Source organism: Chaetodon trifascialis, chromosome 3, assembly GCF_039877785.1.
Source record: "Chaetodon trifascialis isolate fChaTrf1 chromosome 3, fChaTrf1.hap1, whole genome shotgun sequence".
Taxonomy (NCBI): domain Eukaryota; kingdom Metazoa; phylum Chordata; class Actinopteri; order Chaetodontiformes; family Chaetodontidae; genus Chaetodon; species Chaetodon trifascialis.
In genome coordinates this window covers 11,074,009-11,095,622 of record NC_092058.1, presented here as the reverse complement: position 1 = coordinate 11,095,622, position 21,614 = coordinate 11,074,009, and the positions used below count along the sequence as shown (strand labels likewise).

Genomic DNA, 21,614 nt, shown 5'->3' with positions numbered 1-21,614 from the left:
CCTGTAGCAAACAAACTAAAATGAACTTATTTAACGTCAACATAATCAAAAGATGAACGCAAGTGCGGGAACTGCTGCACTGAAAACAAAAGAAACGTACTTTATGAGTAATGTTAAGCTAGCGAGCTAGCCAGCTAGCTTAAATCTTCGACCTGCAACTGTCAGACAACGGCAGCGGAAAACGAAGTACTCGAGTAAGTGCCAGTTCCACCTGTACAGCATGAGCACATGTTAACGTCAGATGTTTCTACCTCGTTTTGTTATGCGTGTGAGCATTTGTTTTCATTGACAACATTTATGGGTTTCTGGTTCCATGTTCAAATAGTTGTTATGACTAAAAGGAACCAGCAGAGGGCGTCAGTCCGTCACTGATCGGCCCGGCTGACAAGGCTCTCTGCCGCGGTTCTGTGAGTGCTTTGGGGCCTTTGGTTGCCTGGCACCTGTCATCTCCACTGCAGAGCAACACGGAAGTCTCACCAGTTTGTTCGAAAGACCATCCTAAAACTAAAAAATAGGATTTGGGCCCAGACTAGCTCTGATGGGTTGACTCTCTATGATAAACAATTACAACAAACAAGATGCATTACATGGGAAAATCAAAATTAACATATTTCAGCACTACACTTGGGTAATTAAGAGCACAAATAAATGAAATGGAAAAGGCAGTCACTGGTAAATCAATGTGATGCAACACAGTGTAAAAACAACAACAGCGAAATAAGAAAATACAAGTAAAAATCTGTTGAAAAGACAATGAGCCTGTGAAGCCTGTACATTTCAGGATGTGTGCTGTCTGTGGAAGCAATGCGGCAAGCAAAAAGTGATGGTAATGCAGTTAATTATAGCATAAGCCTACAGACAGACATCTCTAATTTTGGTGGCGTTTCTTTGCTTAGTTTGGATCCCTTAGCCTTGGTGAATACCCAGAGGAGTCGTGCAGACCCTTAAAACCCTTTGGACCCGCAAGTTCAGAGCCTCCTGCCCAGCTAATGTAGCAGCGCTTCCATAAAATATGTCAGTACATTTTCCACCTTTCCATCATTTCCTTTATTTCTGCGGCTCGACAATTAATCCCACGATGGTTTGCTCGTAAACCCCTGCTGGCCACTGTTGAAATAGAGCTTGGACTCTGATGGCTTCATTCACTGGCATCAGCGTGTCAGTGCGGATAAGCAGATTTTGCCAAGTGCAACACAAAGTGAACCGGCCATGACAATGAGTAAAGTTGTCTCCCATTTGAACTCCCAAACCTACAATCAAAGCACTGTGATTTATCTGTGACCAGAGTGTACCCCTCCTTCTCATTATTCATACTTTCAGCGTTAATTTGCTTCGTTCGCCGGGCCTTCATTTCACAGTTGAAAGCCCTAATTTATTGACCTATAACGTGATAATGTAAGTGTTTTTATTGAGCTTGCGGTTGAATCGCTGACTGAATGAGATCAAGTGAATACCGTCGGAGCAGTTACAGTACATCCAGAATGGATGCACACATAGACACACACAAACACACTTTCCTTTCCCTGTCTTGGCCTGGTGCTTTAGTGTGTGTGGTTCTTCGGATGCCAAAATCATCAGTAGATATCTTCAAGCATGGAGCTGTATGAATGCTCTTTTTCCCCTCCTTCCACAATATGATGTGTTTCCTTTTTTGTGTGTGTTTTGATCCCTCTCTTGCGGCCAAGCTGTGCTGTGGTGAGGCGCGGGTTCGAGTGGCGCTCCTGTGTTATTTTTGGCAGCAGCAGTGGTTGGTGGCTGTTGAGGAGAGAGGAGACAGAAGGGGGATAGTATGAAGCCCAAAAACCAGAGGCTGTTTAAAGGATTTCTGTCTGAAGGAATTGCTTTGTAATGATCAGAGGCTCATTATGGACGTGTGTGTGTGTGTGTGCACTCGCGCATGAATACACGCAGAATAGGGCTGGCATGCACATTCGTTCATTTAACACTTCACAAACACCTCATATACATGTTCTCGTCCACAGACCACACACTCGGAGTTGCTGCATTGCTTAACATGCGAAATACTTAGATTTTTATAGGATCCATGTATGATGAAACCGACATTTAAGTCCACCGGAAAATGTAAATATTTGGCCTTATTTATTTTGCAGTTGCTCTGTTTCTGTCACATGGGAACTATTTCTTGTTTGTCAACTGCTTTGGTAATGCTCTCTCTCCTCTGTGGGAGTCAGTCTGAGACATGCCGCCTGCTCAGGCAACATGCAGTGTCAGACATTCACGCTCCTCCCTCTACGCTTCTGAAAACACCATTCGAAAAAGATTTTCTCCAACTCTATTCTTGGCCACAGATCAAGAGAACGTTATTACTCGACTTTATTTATTTATATATTGTGGCGGTAATGTGTGTGAATGTATGCGTGCGTGTGTGTGTGTGCGGGTGAGTGATATGTAATTGTGTATGTATGTGTGTTAACCCACAAAGATATTTCAATTTCTTCAGAATATTAAATAAACATGCAGCAGCAGCAGCAGCAGCTTCAGTGAAGCGCTGCCTGCCAGTGGGTTTTGGGTTGGATGGGTGGCGGTGCTGGTGGTGAAGGGGGAGAGGGGGTTTGTGGCCGTGGCTCTCGGGGGGTGAGGCAGCTCATGGTCAGGGCCCCCGCCGGACACACTGGCGCCTCGCGCTGGAGGACTTCTGAACCACCACACTCCTCCACCAAACCCCTGCCAACCCTGGCTCCCTGCTCCCGCTTCCAACCCAAATCACTCCGCTCTCTTTCTGCATTTGATGCTCTCTCTCTCTCCCTCTCTCTCTGTCCGTCTTACTGTCTCTCTCTCTCTCTTCTCCCTCCTTCCTCCCTGACTCTTTTTCCTTCTTCAGTTTCCTCATTCACTTGATCCAGATCCAGATTCATTTGCTATTTGGCCGCCTTCTCATTTCTCACTTAGTGCTGCGCTGTAAGTGGCAGGTCTCTCTGATTGTGTTTTCTCTACCTTTTTCTCCTGAGGATTTTGTGTTTTTACATATCCACCACCCCCTTTTTCTGCACTGTCTCTCTCAAATCCCTTCACTTAAAATGTTCCAAGGAAGTATTTAGTGGCTTGAACTTAAAAAAAAAAAGCAAACAAGAATGGTTTGGGCTGTGTGTCAGTCAGAATACCATCAAGATAGTAAGCATTTTCGAAAGGAAAGAACAGTTTATGGGCACTCTAGATATTTGTAAGGGTATTAGGTTATAATTGGCCTAGTGTTTTTCCAACCATCTCCAAACGATAGAGGGTTATTCCTCTTGTCCGTGAATAAAAACTTTGCATTGTGGCCAAAACGAAGTAAACCATGCCAGCTTTACTGTATGTGCTCTCACTCCAGGCCCCTTTAAGTGACATTAAATCTCAAATCTGTACGTAAAATGAACAGTTTGACGTGATTAGTAAATACGTGAGAGAATTTCTTGTAGCCACTGATAAGGAGCCAAAGAATGCACTTTATTCATGCCTTATGGCCAAATGTGGTTATTTGCAAAACTCCTGACTGCACCTACTGCTGTGTATAATTGAATTATGGATGTCAAACATCTTAAGTTGAGTGAATATGTCTTTACGTATCACACATGCAATTTTCTTAACTTAATTTTCCCCTGGAAGCAATTTGTCATCCGGAGGCCATTAAATGGGAAGCATATTATCTTTTTAAAGGGGCACCGAGTCACCCACAACCCTCCCACAGTTCCTATAAACAAAATGGCCTCATTTAGTGCCGCATTTGGTGCATCGGGCAGCCGGGGAGGACTCCCTTTAAACTTTAAAGGCAGTTCGAGGCTAGAAAAGGCTGCGACATTGTATGGTTAGAGTCGGAAATATGGAAAGCACTCCAAGTTTGATGATGCAAGGCGCACAGACTGCTGTTTGTTTAGCCAAAAGTGAGAGGGTGGTCTAACCTCCATCACCAATGTGATAATGACTCAGTGAGGAGAGATAGGAGGCAGTGCTGCAAGACACAAGAGTGTTGCATCAGCTGGACTCATGTTGCCACAATGTGTGCTGACTTTAAATGAAGAAAAGCACTTAATCACCCATATCTGTTATCTCTTTTTTTTTTTTTTTTTTGAACATGCTGTTTTAATTCCTGCAGGACAGCGCGACCTTTTTACCTCTTGCCCTCTCTTATCTGTCATGTTTTCCTCTTCAGCCCCTTTTTTATTTAGCCTGACCTCTTCTGCTCTCCAGGTCATGTTGTGGTTCACTCAGGTCAGTTTACCTTTCCCCTCTGCCAAAAAGCCTTATCTTGGTTTTACTCATGGCCTGACCGCTGAGCCTCTGGCCGTGCTGACATTCTTTTCCCTTTCTCCCCCGCCCGCTCCACCACAGAGACCCCATCACACCTGCAGACACCTGTGCTTTTGTCCCGCCCCCCTGCTCTGCACTCATCGGCACACCTCGCCTGTGGCTACGTCAGAGCACGGGCCATTGTTTTACTTGACTATTCAGTTAGGAGCAGATAATGGCAGGAAAGGGAGATTCATTAGCATTTTGTTCAAAACACCGTGATGAGTTGTTCTCTAAACAGCTGGAATCACAGAAAGCTGAAACTCCCTGGAGTAATTCATTAAGCAAAGGTTTATGTAAGTCATCAAGTCTTATAGCTGAACTAAACACCGCCTGAGTGAATGTTATTAAATTGCCCCTTCTGGTTAGTTAGGTCGGAAATGGGCTGTGTTATGGCTTTAACAGGTGTGACTGGGATCTTCTGGAACAACCCCTTTAATCCTAACAAGTCCGTGTGTTTGCAGCGCTCTGACGCCGTGAAAGGAGTACAGGGGCACATGTGGGCAAAGCATATGGAACAGATTGTCCAGCTTCTTCTTTCGCCCCTGTGTGTCACCTCATGTATATTTTTCTTTTTATGACCTTATTTGAAGCAACACTTAATGTTTCCTGGCTTTCTAAATAAAAGAAGTAAAAATAAAGTTAAGGCTACGGTACGCCACCACCGCTGCTGCTGAGGGAGTGTGTTTTAAAAAAAGGCAGAAAATACCAGTAGCAGCCGAGGTTTTAAAAGCCACTGACCGTCTTCTTAACCCCCCACCCTCACCCGCTGGCCTGACACACCCTACTCATACCCCATTCCCCCTGTTTGCCTTTTATGTTGTGGACTCGACCGTGCGCCCACTTCAGACCACCATAAACATGTCGGTCCCTGATGACAGAGTCGGCCCCGGGACGTTTTATATAAATTGACCTCAACTACAGCTCATTAGAAGCCCTAAATTGGAACCATGCAGCCTGAGAAGTGTAAATGTTACAACAGGAGAGTCAGTAGCTTCAGGGGGGTTCCAGCTGTGCAGGTCTTCACCTCTGAGATCAAGCGCCTTACTTTTATATCAAAAAAAGATGTTGTCATCCACTTTTCTTGTTTGCGGATTGGGAAAATTACATAGTTTAAAAGGATGCTGGGGAGAGGGATTTCAACATATCCCTGAAACATGCTCATCATGTGTTTAAACCACCACCTGTTAACCACCATTGTTATTAACACATTAGAAAGATTCACTCTGAGTATTTCTTTGTGTGGTGCTATTGTAGCGCTCAGCACATCTGTCGTTGGCCTCATTTCCTCTTTCCTGAGGCTATCTCTCTTTTAATGCAGAGTCCACCCACCTCAAGTATTTTTATTAGTCTGCAGTATAGCCTGCATGACCTGACGGAAAACTGGACAGAAAGACCCGCAAGTGCCACATGTCGGGACTTTGACTTGTGCACAAATGCTCAAAAGTGTCGCTGACAGTACACAGATTCTTGTCCGGCTAAATAGACCCGATGGTCAGCTCATCTTCTCCTCTGCCGTCGCAGTATCTCCACATCACGTCTTTCATCCTACATCCTGCCTTAATTTGGGTCCTTTGTTTGACCGCCTCCCTCAATAAACAATACAGCCACAGCTCCCCTGTCCTAATCCCCTCTTCTCCTCTCTTCTGACTCTGCTGGAGCATCGCTCTCAGTAATTACCCCTCTCAAGCTGGAGAGTGGAGTAATTGTCTTGAGTGTAACTACAGTGGCTCTGTGAAAGGGGGTCATTGTGCGGAGTTAAGACTTCACTTCAGTGGACGGCTTTGTTTGTGCTGCAAAAGATAATGAAAGTATTTGGTTGGCCACAGTGAGGTGGAAATATAGTAAGATATGAAGAGAGCGACAGCGAGTGAGGAGAGGGGAGGAGGGGATGAAGTGCGGGGGAGCGACTGCTTTTTTTTGCATTTTAAAACACCTTTGCATGCAAATAACACCAGCAAAATCCAAATGCTTTTGCAATTTCTTTACTTTTAAAAGCACCAAAATTGTCATGATTCCACACCACAACTTTTGCAACGTGTTTACCTTTACGAGGTTTAATGCTTTATCACTATTTACAGTATCTTATACACTCATTTCACAACAAGTCAGCAAACAGTGGCAGTTCAGTTCTACCGAGAGCAACGACAGCACGAGCAACAAATCCAGCTCCTGTGTGTATGTTTCTTTTAACTGATGCGTCATAGAGATCTTTTTCCTTGTGGAAAGTTACACAAAATATAGAAAATACATAAAAAAAAGGTAGAAAAATAACACACCTAACAATATCTATATACTGTTGTAAATATATAGTATGTACAAACAAGGAGAAGCCCTTATTAATCATTACTTTGCCAGGTGTGGAAGACTTCACAATTAAAAGATTATATAGAAATAGTTTACACACACATCTAACTTCAAGATCTATAAATAAATCTTTAAAAACATAACCCCAAACTCCACATTATAACTAATAAATAAGAAAAAAAAAATCTTAATTTAATGCATTTTATTTTCTTTTTGGCCAGCTTCAACCATCTTGCGTTTTTTTTTGTTTTTTTTTTGGTTCCTTTTTCTTTTTTTTTTTTCAGGCATTATATTTCCTGCAGGGTGCAAGATAATCTTCCATGTGTATAATTTAAGACATAAATTAGATTATTTATGTAAATATGAAATTAAATTAGACATAGTAAGAAGCAAACAGAAAACAAAAAGGAAATGCAAAACCTTTTACATCAAAATGTCTTTGGCAACGGGAAGCAGTAAGTAAGACTGTCCATTGATTGTTTCAAGATTAATGAATAAGTATCAAAGTACAGCTGTAAATCAGATTTTTCTCTCGGCATGCAATGCTCCATCAACTCCATCTTCCTAACCATATGTCTCCCTCTAGAACTACTTTCCTTTTGTGGCTTCAGAGCTCTTTTCCTTCTGCTTTTGCAGATTAAATTTCCCCAGTGGTTTGTCTCATTTGAAAGGCAGAAAATGTGTATAGGCTAAATGTGTGCATGAGCGTGTTTACTCGTACGCGTGTGAGCAGGCATAATTCTCTGTGCATGCATGTGTGCATTAAAAATGCTTGCACAATTGCTCGGCTGTTTCTGCGCACGTGCACATGTGACGTTTGTGTTCATGTACGTCCTGGTTTGGTTGCTCATATTTGTGTCCGTCTGCATATAAACATACAGACTGTTGCGTGTGTGTGTGTGTGTGTATTTGAGTGTGTGTGGTCCAGAGAAAATGAAGTGATTGCTACCTGCAACATGCTCAGTCATTTAACATATCAAGTCTTTTCAAACATGATCAGATATCCTTTGTATGAAACAAAATACTGTCTTTTTTATTTAAAAGGTGAATCTTTCACCATATGAACAAACCCACTGGGTGGAAGACTTAATGAAGTCAGATCTCCAACAGTCCACTGCTGTTCTCCACTCCATTAGGTGTGCCAGTCTTCTCATCTCCGTTGGTGATTTGGTCAGCGACAGGATTGGTGGGTACAGCGCTGGCGTTGAGCTCTGTGGTCTCTTCGCTCCGGGGATCTGTTTCTCCCTCTACAGCTACAGCTTTCCCCTGCATTGCAGAGTCCGCGTGGGTCTTCTGGTGCTTCGAGAGGTGGTCGCTGCGAGTGAAACGCTTGTTGCACAGTAGACAGGTGAACTTCTTCTCCCGCGTGTGGGTGCGCACGTGCCTCTCCAGTTCGTCCGAGCGGGTGAAACGCTTCCCGCAGAACAGCCAGTTGCAAACAAAGGGCCGCTCGCCAGTGTGCCAGCGCAGGTGGGCTTTGAGGTGGGAGGCTTTGCCGTAGACCTTCCCACAGCCTGGGATGTGGCAGCTGTGGACGGGCTTCTTCCTCAGGGATGCGGCCGAGGCCCCCAGCCTCTCCAGCTCCTGGCAGTTGGGGCAGTCACATGAAGACCTGGTGGGCGCGCTCCCTCCGCTGTAGCCCCCTGATCCCCGAGCAGGCTTTAGGCCCATGGGACTCTCAATCAGCCCTGCGCTTGGCACAGGCTTGGGCTTGTACATGTCCTGGGGCAGCATGTGCTGAGAGGGCTGGAGGAGGTGTGAGGAGGAGCCCAGTCCCACAGAAGGGTAAGGAGCTGGGTTGAGTGGCGTAAAGTCGGTGCTGTAACTGGGCAGCTGTGGGCTGAGGGAGGCCTGGGGTGCTACGGGCTGCAGGGAGGCCTGGAGACCTCCGTCCGTCTGGGGCTGGGTTGCTGACAGCCAGTTGGAGTTGGGGTGGACATCCCACCAGGAGGACGTGGCATTAGCTGGAGCAGCAGTAATGCCAGGGTGGATACCGGCTTTATACCAGGAGCCGTAGGGGTGTGTCATATCCAGCGAGGTATAGACGCTGGTGAGGCAGTCGGCCGTAGCGTGGGCCTTGGACACTAAAAGAGACGGGTCCTGGGAGACGGAGGTCTGGAATGAGTGGGAGAAAGGGTTATATTCTGTAGTGTAGCCTCCGGCTGAAGGAGGGGGGCTTCCAGTGGGAGTAAGCAGCCCGCCGCCTCCTCCTCCAGCTGTGGTGAAGGAGCCAGTGTAGGAGTCCGCCAGGCCACTGCCGTCTGCGGTCCGCCCGTTCTTAGCTGTCTGAAGGTCAGAGGTCATGGTGTAGGGCTTCTTTACTGGAGTAGTGCTGCCGGTCTTCCCGGGTGTAGCTGAATCCCTGACGGGGCTTGTGCTGCCAAACTTGTTACAGGTAGCAGTTAACATAGCCAGAGGACTGGAGCCATAGCGTGCGTCTTCCTGGGGAGGAGGAGACAGGGGGGAAAATGAGACTGTCTGTCTGCAGGAAATGGCTGCTTGCTGCCGCTGCTTCTGTCAGTGTCAACTCTAATAAAAAACTTATGTCTGAGTGCCACCGCTGGCTTTTCCTGCTCTCTCTGCTTTCAAAGCGGTCAGGACAGTTTCAAGCAGCGAATGTTTACGCTCGCGAAGGTTCGGCTCCACTCAGCAAAGCAAATTCCCTCGCTCTTTTGTTTCACTTAAACCACTATCTGCAAACTCTTCTTAAGTTTGCATTCATGCGTGCTGTAAAGTTTTGTCTTCACAGTCTCCAGCGTACAGAAACATCGATTGTGTAATAATGGAAAACCGCTGCACTAGTGACTGCAACCGTGCCTCAGTTACAGCACACACTCACATAAAACATGTTTCATCTCTGAGTTTTACCAGATTGTCATCGTGTTGATCGTCAATTAATGACATTCAGAATCTTCATTAGCCCTCTTAGGAAAGAAAAATCTGCTTTCCACTCACGAGAAGTCAACAAGTTCTTGAGCACATTTGACTGAATCCCACTACCAAAGGAATGTGTAATACTCCTTTTTCTAGTATTTCCCTTTTCCATGCGGCAGGTAACGAACACCACAGCGCAGCATATCAGATGTCTTTCTATTGCTGCCACACACTGTGCACGCAGATGGGACCAGTGAAAAATCACCACCATGCTCTTGTGATATTTATCTGGATCTTTACAGCGTTTCTTTAATATTTAACAATATGTTTACTGGCATTATTGTACTTTAAACCACATGTTACCTGCTGTGGTGTCATTACACAACCATTATGATAATCCTACGGGGAATTAATGTGCTGTGAAGTTGTCTTTTTCCGTCCAGGTGTGCAACACTTCTTTTAATCCTGGCCTGTAACTTTGGCTTAAATATTATCATATCTCTAAGACATAGACCACAGTCCTCCCATTCAGACTGACTCTCCATTCAGAGGCGATTAGTGGTTATCTCCTTCTCTTCCAGCAAGCCCTGGGGTCAGCCCGGTTTTCAGGTTAATAATGTCTCAAAGCAGGCTTTAAGCTCTTTTATTTACCCCTACAATGCCTGCAGTCCTCTTGATTTCCCGCTCTGTATGTAAGTTGACCTGTTATCAAATTCTAATGGTGTGTTTGCTCTTGCATATAGGATTCATATGCCTGCGATGAGCAGAGAGTTAAGATGTGAGCAGTAAAGTTTCATGGTAATGAGCCAAACTCAGTTGCTTTAAATGACCAACCATTAAAGGACCTTTTCTCATGAATGCACATTATCATTTTTACTATCCTGCTACGGCCCAGATTCATAGCCGGTCATATATTATCCTTCAGACAGCAACTAACCCTCCTCACTTCAGCTTACAGCTGCATGACTTTTAACTCTGGCTGGAATTTCAACAGCATTCAAGCCATAAAAAAGCTCAGATTGTAGAAGGAAGAAGAAGAAAAAAAGTCTACTTACAATTACATTCCCTACCTCCAGAATAGATGCGGCCATCCCTGAGAAACAAAATCCTAAGGAAGCTGAGGGGAGTGGGAGAAGCGCAGCTCTGAGTCCCGGGACAGTTTGGGAGAAGTTGGGCTGTAACGCGGGGAAGTGTTTTGAGGCACGGGGAGCCCGCCCCCTAATTACAGGCTCTGGGCTCTTTGAAGACTCGCTAAGAGGCAATAAAAACCCAGAGATGGAGGAGAGTGGACAGAGATTGGTGGATAGAAAGAGGACATCCCACCTCCCCAAACGGAGGGTGTCGAATCATTTTTCAAGATAAATGCATGAATGGGTTACTCATCAATCACCATGCGGACATTATTTCAATTTCACTGGCATTATTTTTTCCACTGGGATTAGTCCGCTGGAGTCTGAGGGAAAAGACTAAAGTTAACATCATCTCACAGAGAATTATCTGGCCGGACTTCTGCATGAAGAGCGTGGTGAAAGTTGTATTCCTGCTATTAGACACATTGCTGTAAATAAGAAGTGAAAAACCGACTTAAGCGCTCCCCGGTTTCCCTGTGAGAGAGGAAAAATAACAAAAGAACATGTAGCCTCGGCCTGCGCCACATAAATCAAAAAAATTAAGCTGCCCGAGTCTGTGGTTTCCATCCGGGGTTTTATTATTCTGGTTTCAACCCTCTCTCTGTTTCCAATATTCTTAAATGCAGTTAACTGCCTTTTTAGGCATTAACTGTGATGGTTAAAGAGGCTGAACTACAGAGACAAGTGAAGAAGAAAAGGATCAAGTCATTAAATAAAATAAAGAAGAGATTATCACATCAAATAAAATGAAATCAAATGGCGAATTCAGGAGGGGGCGAAAGAGACTCGCAAAGATTGTTTCCTCAAGATGGGCGTTTGATAAAAAGGGGAAGAAATTAAAGAGGAAAGCTGACACAAAGTCAGAAAATGTAAGAATAATATAATATAATACTATGATGAAGTCTTGCCAAAGGCGGTGGTATTTCAAAATTGCTTGTCATTTTTGATTTTCAAGTCTGGGATACAAATCTTTCAGAGGAAAAGCTGGAAATATGCATTGGCCTTATTTAGCTGACCCACCAGTTTAAAGTTTTATCCCCAAAATGCAGCACAGAAGCTAATGCAGGCAGCGGTCTCTCTGGCCTGTTAAACCTGCTGGAAACTATTTTAAAATCAGAACAAGGATCATAACTCAATATTGATTCATTACGAAACGCCTGAGAATTATTTACCTTTAATGTAGATATAAAATAATAACATTCAAAATGCGATATGAGGAACCCACCAAAGCTCATTTTCCTTGTTGTGCAAGTTTGCATAGATCAAATATTCATACACATCATAGTAGACACAGGCGAGTGTGTGTAAGGTACATTAAAGATATGTTAATGTTAATCAACTTTGGTCCCAGGCGGTGAAACACCAGTGTCACAATGAACACACGAAAGCAAAGAAAAAAAATCGATTTACAGAAAAAAAAACAAAACCTATATCTCCTAATTATAAAGTATTTGGGGAAGTAAATCTGTCTTTAGGGAGAAAAATATGCTTTTATTTCATTCAAGTTCAGAGTAATTTGATATAATGCTCTTCAACTGCATGAGGTTTATAAACCGATGATACATTTTCATAGATTTTACTGCGTTTGAGGCTGACAGGTTTATCACGTTCATTTCAGAATTTCAGAAGAAAAAAAAAAAGTACCAAAACTCAACTTTCAGTCTCGAATAAGACAGATTCTCAGCGCCTTTTTGTGGGCGTCTCGTTTTCTGAAGGAGAGCACAGAAGATTAAAATTGTTGTCAAAAATAAACATATAATTTCTGTCCTTATTTTCTCCTCAATTACAGGGCATGGTCAGAGCTGGGCTTGTCGTTCTGGAGAGTCTGGCCCTCACATGAACACAGCGGCTATATTTGGCAGTCTGCTCTCCAACTGACCTTCATTGCTTTATTTTCTTATTCCAGAAGGGGTGTGAGTAGAAGAACAAAGGCAGCTACATGCAGTAGTTTACACTGTCACACACTCCTACAGGATTGTGCTCGCAGGCTTATAAATGCGAGGGCAAAGTGTCACAGAAGGCCAGAGAGTACATCACCTGCAGTCTGTCTATCTGATATGAATCCTCGGATGCTTGTGCTACACGTGGCAATCTTTTCACACTTTCTTAGGCCTTTCCTTCCCCTCTCATTTGACACATGCTGCGTCGCTGGTGTAAGTCTTTAAGTGAACTGTTCCTTTTCTTCTTCGGGCTCATCAGTGCTTCATGTTTTACGTGTAAGTGAAATGAGAGGGGAGGTAAAAAAGCTCCTGTGCTGCTGCGATGTGGCCGCTTTTCCTCATTTTTATAAGACTTGTAGTAATCTAAAACTTTGGCGTGTTCCCATTTACAGGTCTCTTCAAACGAGAGCAAGTGAGATCTATAATTAGAGAATGCGTTAAGCTCTTAAGAGCCTCTTCAAAAAGCTTTCTCTGCTCTATTTACTATTTTCTGCTCTGTGTGGTTTAGATTTCTGGGTACGTACAGTAGGTTACTGCAGGCTTGATGAAGCCTGGGGCGTTGGGTGGGCACAATTATGCTCCCCAGGGCTGATTATATGTTTTGTAGTTATTGTCCACATGACAGCTATCAGATGTATTAGTAGTGTTGGTAGCTCATTAGCACGAGCCCGTTTGAGTGCAACAAGTGGCATGTGATTGCTGAATTAACAAAAGCCATTGCTTCAGTTTTTTAATTCATAGTCGTTTTCTGTGCTTTCACGTTGATTCTGGTCCGACTAGACAATTAATGACAAACGTATAACTCAAGCAAGCATGTTGCACCTTATGCTTACCACTGCGATGATGTGCCCTCAGAGAATTCTGGGTAAAACACCTTCTGTTACAGTGGTGGGGGCTCACGTAACCAGACATACCAACTCTTAGTTTTTGACTTGATCAGTGTGTTTGAGTGAGTGCTCTTAACGGGTAACACTGAACTTATTTTATTCCGTATCACTCCGACAAGAAAGAAAATTCTCACTAGACGAAAAACAGAATCAAATTATTAGATAAAAATGTGACAAAATGTGATCAAATGTGACAAAATGTGAATATTTGAGTCATAAAACCGTCCTATGACCAAACACCAGGTTGTGCTGCACATGTATTAAAATTCTTCTTTTCTTTTTGCCCTTTTCTGTCAGTGTGCCGGCCTTTTTTAGCCTTGCTCACACCTGACGTGACTTCTTCAAAAGCCAGGATTCAGGAGCACAAACCTTTATTCTGTTCAGTAATGCGAATAAGCAAATCTTAAGACAATAATCACTTGATTACTGAAACTGTATAAAAGCATATACTGTGGGTGCCCGTGTACGATGTGGATACATTTCATGACTCACGGTGATTTGTTGTAATGCTAATTGTGCGCGTAAGCCACCTGTTGTACCCTGTGCAATGAAAACCAGACACAGTTTGCTCTCTGTGCGTTGCCGCGTGCTACTTGCTGTATTTCCTTTATAGAAATCATAACGCATTCCAAAAACTTGGCATCAACTTCTTGTGCATTTTGATCGAGGCTGGCAGAATTTTTTTTTTTTTTGGTTTCAGAAAATGTTTCTCTTTGTAAGAAGCAGGAAGCAATAAGACTGTCTCCAGCATAGACTGTCTCCATCACGTTTACCAGTGGTCAGCTTTTCCGTGCAAACCTTCTAGTCGAACCGTTTTCACGCTGGCAGAGATTCCTCTGGTTGCTCAGCTCTACAGAAAATGAAACCACTCCCTGTACAAGTTGATTGAAGTGATGGCAGTGAGTGCGTGCTTTGTTTGCTCACATCCACGTCTTTGTGAGAGGAGTCTGCTCCTTGTCTCAACAACGCAGTTCGCTCCTCGTCTCGACGCTGTTCACCTTTTGCTGTTGTCGCCACAGGAGAGAAAGACATGGTGGTGAGAGGTTAAGTGGCACAAGCTCTTCGTCTTCTGTGCCGAAGATGCTCGTGTGTGAAATTGAATGAGAGGACAGAGGTGATGAAGCATCGTACTGAATCCTATTTACCGTTTGAGTCATGAACCACATGTGTCTATTGATCGGGTATTGAAAACTCACTAAAACCGGGTGATGAGTGCTTGTTTAGTTGTTCTTTGATCAGACATTTCCTGCTAATTTTAGACACTGAATTAAGCTCTTGTGCAGCTGCTGTGTGTTGAGGCAGCAGCATTTTGAGTATTTAGTTAAAATACAGAAAAAAAACGTGTTTCTAATCTTCAAACTTTGGTCTTTTGCTCTTACTTTTTATTTTAGTATTGCACCAGAAGTCAGACATTACATCGGCCCCCCAACTGGACAGCTTGCGTGGCAGCTTATATTTCATAGTCAGCCAGACAAACAAGAGAAAATTAAGCTCACTTGACTTGTTTCTGATTTTTTCAAATTTCAGATTTTTACATATATCTCCTAAATCACAGTGTCATTGTTATTTTAGGGGATCTACTTACAGTATATGCTGGTAAATTTTTAGACTGCTATTTTTCTTACTTCCTACTAAAGTAAGTTGAATATCAGAGTACCCACTCGAGTAGTAAATTCAAGCAGTGCGGGCATGCGGTACTCCCAGTAACTTCCTTTTATCCACTTCAGTACCAGCAAGTTCATCCAGCAGGCATCTCTCTTGAAATAGTAGTGAAAGGTTTGCCAGATAATTCGCCTTGGTGGTAACGTGAAAGCGCAGCAGCAGTGCAAACAAGCATGAAACAAAGCAGTGGGACTCTTAAGATGTCTATACGTTGCCATCACATGCTTGGTTTTTAATGCATCGTTCGTTTGGGGGTGAATGGCCTTCTGTTTTCTGCATTGGTTTTAAATTGGCCTCTTGGTATCATTAGGCCATTACAGCAGCCGAGTAAGTGTGTATAATGGTGGATCAATGGAATATCTCGCCATAATGCATTTCCCTTGACATTCCCCTCTGGGCTGCAGCCCTCAGAAAATTAACAATGTTAATAATACTGCGACGGAGGGGGAAAATTGAAATGATTAGATGTGTTTTACTTCGCTGCTGATGGAAATGTGGTGAGAGGGAATCAGGGTCAGGGATAGACTTGCCTTGCAGCATGACTCCGTGCTATTTTTCCAGGCTGTGTGGTCAAAGATTCAGAGAGCTTGTCAACGGAAAATGAGAGAGCAAGAGAAGTGGGGGAGAGGAGAGAAAGAGGGAGACGTATAGACAGAGAGACTGCAAGAGAGAGAGAGAGAGAGAGAAGCATGGTGGCGGGTTGTACAACACACCAGTGAATATCGTGTTCATTTGCACTGCTGTTGGTGCTGCTGATCGTGGCGTCGCATGTTAGTCACTCTGGCCTTTTTGAGTCAGACATGAAAAAGCGACGACGTGCTTTTAATAAAACGACCTGCCCGGCTCGAGCGGCCCGTCTCTACTTTGGGACACGTTGGTGGTTTTGACTAATTCGACCACGAACAGACTGCATTTCAACCAGTGGACAGAACACACTCAGTGACCAGACGTGGCGGTAATCACTTCTAGCAACGAGGAGAAAGTAATCCTTTCCCTATGCAAATAGAAAAGAAGCTAAATATTTCCTGCTGCTCATTACTTTGAATAATGTTTCTAAAGAGGAACATAATTTCAGTCTGACATCCCCACCCCCAGCAGAGTCTGGTTCAGTCCCGTCTCACTGTGATGTCTCCATGACCACACATGTCAGAAATAATCCCTCATGGCAGTGGGGAGACTTGAATTCTTTTCCCCTACGAAGAATTTTTACTGTCGCAGAATGAGAGTTATTATCCCACTTTGGATTCGCATGCGTTGTGCAACATGCTTAATATGCTGTTTATCGTACAGGATGGTACATGCAAGTATCAGCTCCAAAAACACAGAAGTCCATCTACTCCCAAACAAATCCCAGTCCACCGCCTTCTTGCTGTATACAAGCCGACATCTGGCCTGTAATCTCCCCGTCTGTCGAGGAGACCTGCGGCCACCTAATGACCCCAACAGGCGTCATGCATGCAATTGCTCGGGATGGTGCAATGACAGTCTCTTTCAATATCTCTTTATACATACTTTGTGAAATGAGAGGGACTTTGAGGAGTACTATGTTTTGCGCTGGACACTGCAGGTTGTCTGTGAAGCAACATGCTACATGCAGTGTGGCACGGGTGGACATGTGCTCGAGCCTTGATCAGGCCAAAGTGTATTTATAAAGCACATTTCATACAAAATAGGCTTAATGTGCTTCACTCACAACAAATATGAACAAAAGAAGATAGAACATGAATGCATGATATCTTTATATGCGATGCAGTGTCCACACTAGGATTTCTGTTATACTGATTTTATGGTTAATGTGTGGAAGAAGTTCGTCTCTTTGATTGAAAAACATTTCATTTTACAGCAGAGCTGTAAATAAGGCAGTTACTCACAACTATGAGGACTTCAGACTTGACTTTTTTGAGACTTGATGTGACTTGAAACATTAAAGTCTCCTTTTTTGACCCGTTGAAATCCCATAAGAAGAAAAAAAAATAGCAGCCTCAAAGCTTAAATATTTATTTATTGGTCTCAGTTACGTAAAAGTCATTATTACTGTAATCCAGCTTTGAAAGGAAAATGTTGAAATGTTGCGACACTCTTATGGTCAGCATTCAGGCCTGCAAGACTTGCAATTTTCCTCTGCAGACTTGTGACCCGGACTTGCCCTCGAGGACTTAAAGGTTCCAGTGAGTGCTGACAAAAAAAAAAGATTCTTTTCTCCTTATACAAGTTCGATTCGTACCAGCTGTGCACTGGTATGTGCTGCCTCCAGGAAATAGCCATATGCTCACACTCTAAAGTCCGACACTGATAAAGGCTCTCACCATCTCCCTCCTATTTATATGTTACCAAATTCGCTGCCAATCACATAAATGAAATGAATTCAACCTGAAACAGAATTACAAACTCAATCAGCACCATGCTTGCTTTAATCAGTGCAGGTGGTGACTGACTAATACATGTTTTGCCCTCAGAACTTCCTATGGAGAAGAATTAGACTCACAATGGTCGCAAATGTGTCATTACATGATCTACAAATGAAAAATAAGATCCACAAATGTGTACAACAATTTATGTGCAATTTTGGCTACCCACAATTGACCGTTAAGCCCCGTCCTCCTTGGTAACTTTTGCTACGCCTGTCTTTCCATCCTTGCAGCTCACAGAGGGCATTTACACTGATAACGGTGACAGATTTACCACCAAAACTACACTGGGCCTTCGATTCCTCACACAATTTAACAAAAGCAGGCTTGTCATTTCTAGCCGACGGCCGTGGATTTTGTAGGCTAAAATACTCACTCTGGACAGCAGATTTTAAAAGTAGCTAGCTAATGAACGCTAATGCTAATGCTAAAACTCCACGAGTGGGCTGAGAAGTCTTTCACCAGCCGACAATGTGGCACATTTTAAAACGAGAACGCAGTGAAAGGGTCTTAATTGTGTACTGTGTACAGGATATAATGCTAACAGGCTGAGGATAAAGCTGCATGTCCCAGGCACAACCGCAGCCTCCTCACCAGTTGTCGATCCATGTAATGTATACAAGGGAACAGCATAGCATGGTATTAAAAATAAAATGTAAAAACTAGAATTACGGCCCTGTGGTCGTAAGCCTCTGCCAACCAGTCAAGTTGCAGTTTACATCCATGTCTGTCCAGACTCATGCATGTAGTGAAGTCTTTGACGTGATGTAATAAAAGGTATGAAGTGTATTTTTTGGTGAAATGGAAGTTCTCGATATATTGACATGTCTGATTCTAGTGAATACTTTCCACTGAGAAACATGCTGTCTTCACTTTTTTCAGAGGAGCACAGAGGACTGACAGAGAGCTTCATCACCTGAAGCTCAATATCATCAAAGCCAATGAGTTTGAGGGCTACAGCGCTTCAAATGTGGATGTTGCAGCAAAGAAGCTACAAAACATGGATGCCTCATACACATCGTCAACCCGGCAGGACAGACGATCTGTACAAAAGCTACAGATTCAAGGTAGTGTCCCCAGTTCAGTATCTGAGTTATGGTGTTGAAAAATGGCCAGAAAAATGTGTTTGCAGAATATTATGATGTCACAGTGAAGGTGACCTTTGACCTTTTTGGATATAAAATTTGTTTATCCTATGAGACATTTGTGTAGTAACTAGAGTATGAATTTTTGAGTTATGGATGCTTCTGGCCACAGCTGTTGGCGATATATAGTAATAAAATGTAGGCCAATTAAAATGTTCGTTCTAACATAACCCTTGAATTGCTTGGATAGAGAAAAAACATACTTGGATAAGCAAGTTAGATTTAGGCTACGTGTCACTGCTTGTATATTCAATCAGTGTGCTTTACATTGACAAAACTTCAAACAGTACGTGTCAGCCTGGAACAGGTATTTTTATAACGTAACCCAACAAAATAACGTAAAAAAGCTAATAACATGCCCATTGCCTTTGGACATAACACTTGGTTACGACTGTAGGTAGTAAGCTAGTTAGCAGACATGCTAACATTTGCAGTTTATGTTAGAGCGTGTTAAGACAAAGTTTAATCCATGGCTCACACCTTTAGGTTTTTGAAAGACTGCAAAGAAATTTGCATTTGTGAGTACCCACGATTATGCACAAATCAGTATACACATTTTATCTTATTTTTCATTTGTTGATCATGTAATACACATTTGTGATCATTCTGAGGCAAATTTCTCACCATAGCTTTCAGCAGCTGTATCGCTAGGTCATATTATTCCTGCCTGCCTACAAACTTTGGTGTGATAGTTTAAACTTTAAGTGCTTGTTAGTGTTTTGCATCTTCATTTTTAGTTAATTTGTTTATGTTGCCTACATTCACGTGGCCTGTGAAAGGTACACAACACCAAATAGTCGAACACTTGAAATACTCAAAATACTCGACACATTCAGCGCTCCACCTTTCTGACTTTGGAAGTGGTGGTGGGGGCGGGAGGCCTGCAAGCAAACAATTACTGCAACTTTCCGAAAATGACAGTTCAACAAGCCTACAGGCCTTCTCCATGCAAACGCTGATCTTAATCATGAAGTTAAGACTTCATCTGAATGATCTTGAGACTTGCCTCACATTTGCCCAAAACGAACTTTTTCTTATTATGTTCAAAAAGCCAAAAAAAAGAGAAGGTAGTGAAGTCAGTAGCCAACCTATAACAGTTAAGATTACGAAAATCATCACCGCAGCATGGTGGGCTACATGTGCAAACCAAGTCACATAAGAAAACACCGGCAGCACATAAATAGTCATTTTAGTTGATTAAGCCGAGTGTGGTTGAGTCCAGGGGGCCACAAATAACTCATATGTGTGAGTTAGGAGTCCATGTACAGTACACATGTGTTTGTTTCCACATGTTTCATCTGATTTATCACTTCAGGCTGTTTCCTTGCTGTGATGCCTCTGATCAATCAGCTTATTTTTGCTATCACATGTTGACCCTTATTGATTTCTTTAAACGCTGTCATGTCAGGAGGTACTGAGCTGAGCGGCCCACCACCGTCCCCTCTCCCCCCGCTGGTTTGTACATATTTAGTCAGTGCCCCCAGACCCTGACAGCAGCTGGTGTTGAGGTTTGGGTGGGAGCTCATTACTCCTTGGTGGAGCCCTGCCAAAAGGAGGGGAGGGTTTTTTAAAGGGAGTAAATTGAGGTTTTCTTTTTTGGGTTACTTTATTTCGTACGGGCAAATCCGACTCCATGCGTCGTGTGATCTGTTCCATGTGTCGTGTGTGTGCCACCAGCAGTCTTCACTCGTCCCCTCAAACTGGAAGTAACTTCCGTTCTCCTTCATTTAATGAACTCCCCGCTTGGATCTGCTTATTTCACTGAAATAACCAGAATTTTACCCAGTGTTTTTGTAGAGCCTCTCCACTTTTGGAGGGTTTTTGCTTCTTCTTTTTCAAAAGTTTTTTGATAGATTTGGACTTTTTGCAGCTTATAAAACTCTCTGACATGACATTTTCTTTAATTTTCCTTAGAAATAGCTAATGGTTTATTACAGTTAAATCAACCAGCAGTCCTATATGAAACCTTAAATAATGTAATAGAAAATCTATACTGAGTATAGAGTCTGTACTCAGTGATGGTAAGTCACATTTACTCAAACACTACAGTTTTGAGGTAGTTGAGCATTTCTATTTTATCTTACTTTACACTGTCACTCACGACATTTTAGAGGCACAAATTGTACTTTTTGTACCACATTTATGTGACAGATGCAGTTACTAGTTGCTTTTCAGCCTTTCACCATTTTAGATTAAAAACATATGATAAGTTCATAAAATAAAATGCATTGTTAAAGATGAAGTCAGTGGCTCCCACACTTCTTGGTTTGTGGCCCCTTACAAAGAACTTAGGGTCCTTTATCAGATGTCAGATGTCTGTTGTTGGCAGTTCCACCAAAGAGATAATTCTCTCTTAACTTGCCAGATGTTTTCATTTATTCACATACATTTTCAAAAAATCCAACATTTAAGAAAAATCCCCAAAAGTCTTCAAATATGTGCTTTTTTCTTTTCTACCAAATTCATTAATCTCAGATTTACATTGAGACCCACAGGAAGAAGCCTGAACTACTGGACTAAGCTACCTAAATGTATATGAAGTATTTAAAGTGAGCAGTCTAATAATATCACTTATAAAATGTGTCAGCCATGGGACAATTTTCTATTGAGAGTGTGCTTTTACTTTTAACACTTGGAGTTCATTTTCCTGTTATTATTTCCGTACTTTCAGTTAAGTAGGATGACATGACTGATTCCAATAAAAGCTGGGACTCTGTCTAAAACATAAATAAAAAGAGAATACAGTCATTTACAAACTGTGTTTGATGACAACAGTTTCCTGAAGTGTTTCTGAGCCCATGCAGTAATATCCTTTATATAATCACGTGTTCACAAAGTGATGAACCTCTCTCCATCCTTGCTTGTGAATGACTGAGCCTTCCCAGGATGCCCCTTTCATACCCAATCATGTTACTAATGAACCTGTTTACCTGTGGAATGATCCAAACAGGTGTTTTTGGAGCGTTCCACATCT

General features: G+C 42.8%; 2 protein-coding genes across 3 annotated transcripts in view; both read right to left on the bottom strand.

The window, feature by feature from the left end:
- Nucleotides 1-21,614, bottom strand: part of prr13 (proline rich 13) — a 147,369-nt gene that overhangs the window by 42,477 nt on the left and 83,278 nt on the right. The gene's annotated exons all lie outside the window — the stretch shown is intronic.
- On the bottom strand, nt 7,690-10,559 carry sp7 (Sp7 transcription factor). Of its 2 annotated transcripts, none has more exons than XM_070959494.1 (2): nt 10,524-10,559; nt 7,690-9,036 (listed from the first exon to the last, which is right to left on the bottom strand). In XM_070959494.1, exons 1-2 carry the CDS (start codon nt 10,557-10,559, stop codon nt 7,690-7,692), a joined length of 1,383 nt encoding a protein of 460 aa, XP_070815595.1. The 2 variants fall into 2 exon arrangements, with proteins under 2 accessions (XP_070815595.1, XP_070815596.1); XM_070959495.1 differs by having other exon boundaries at nt 10,539-10,559.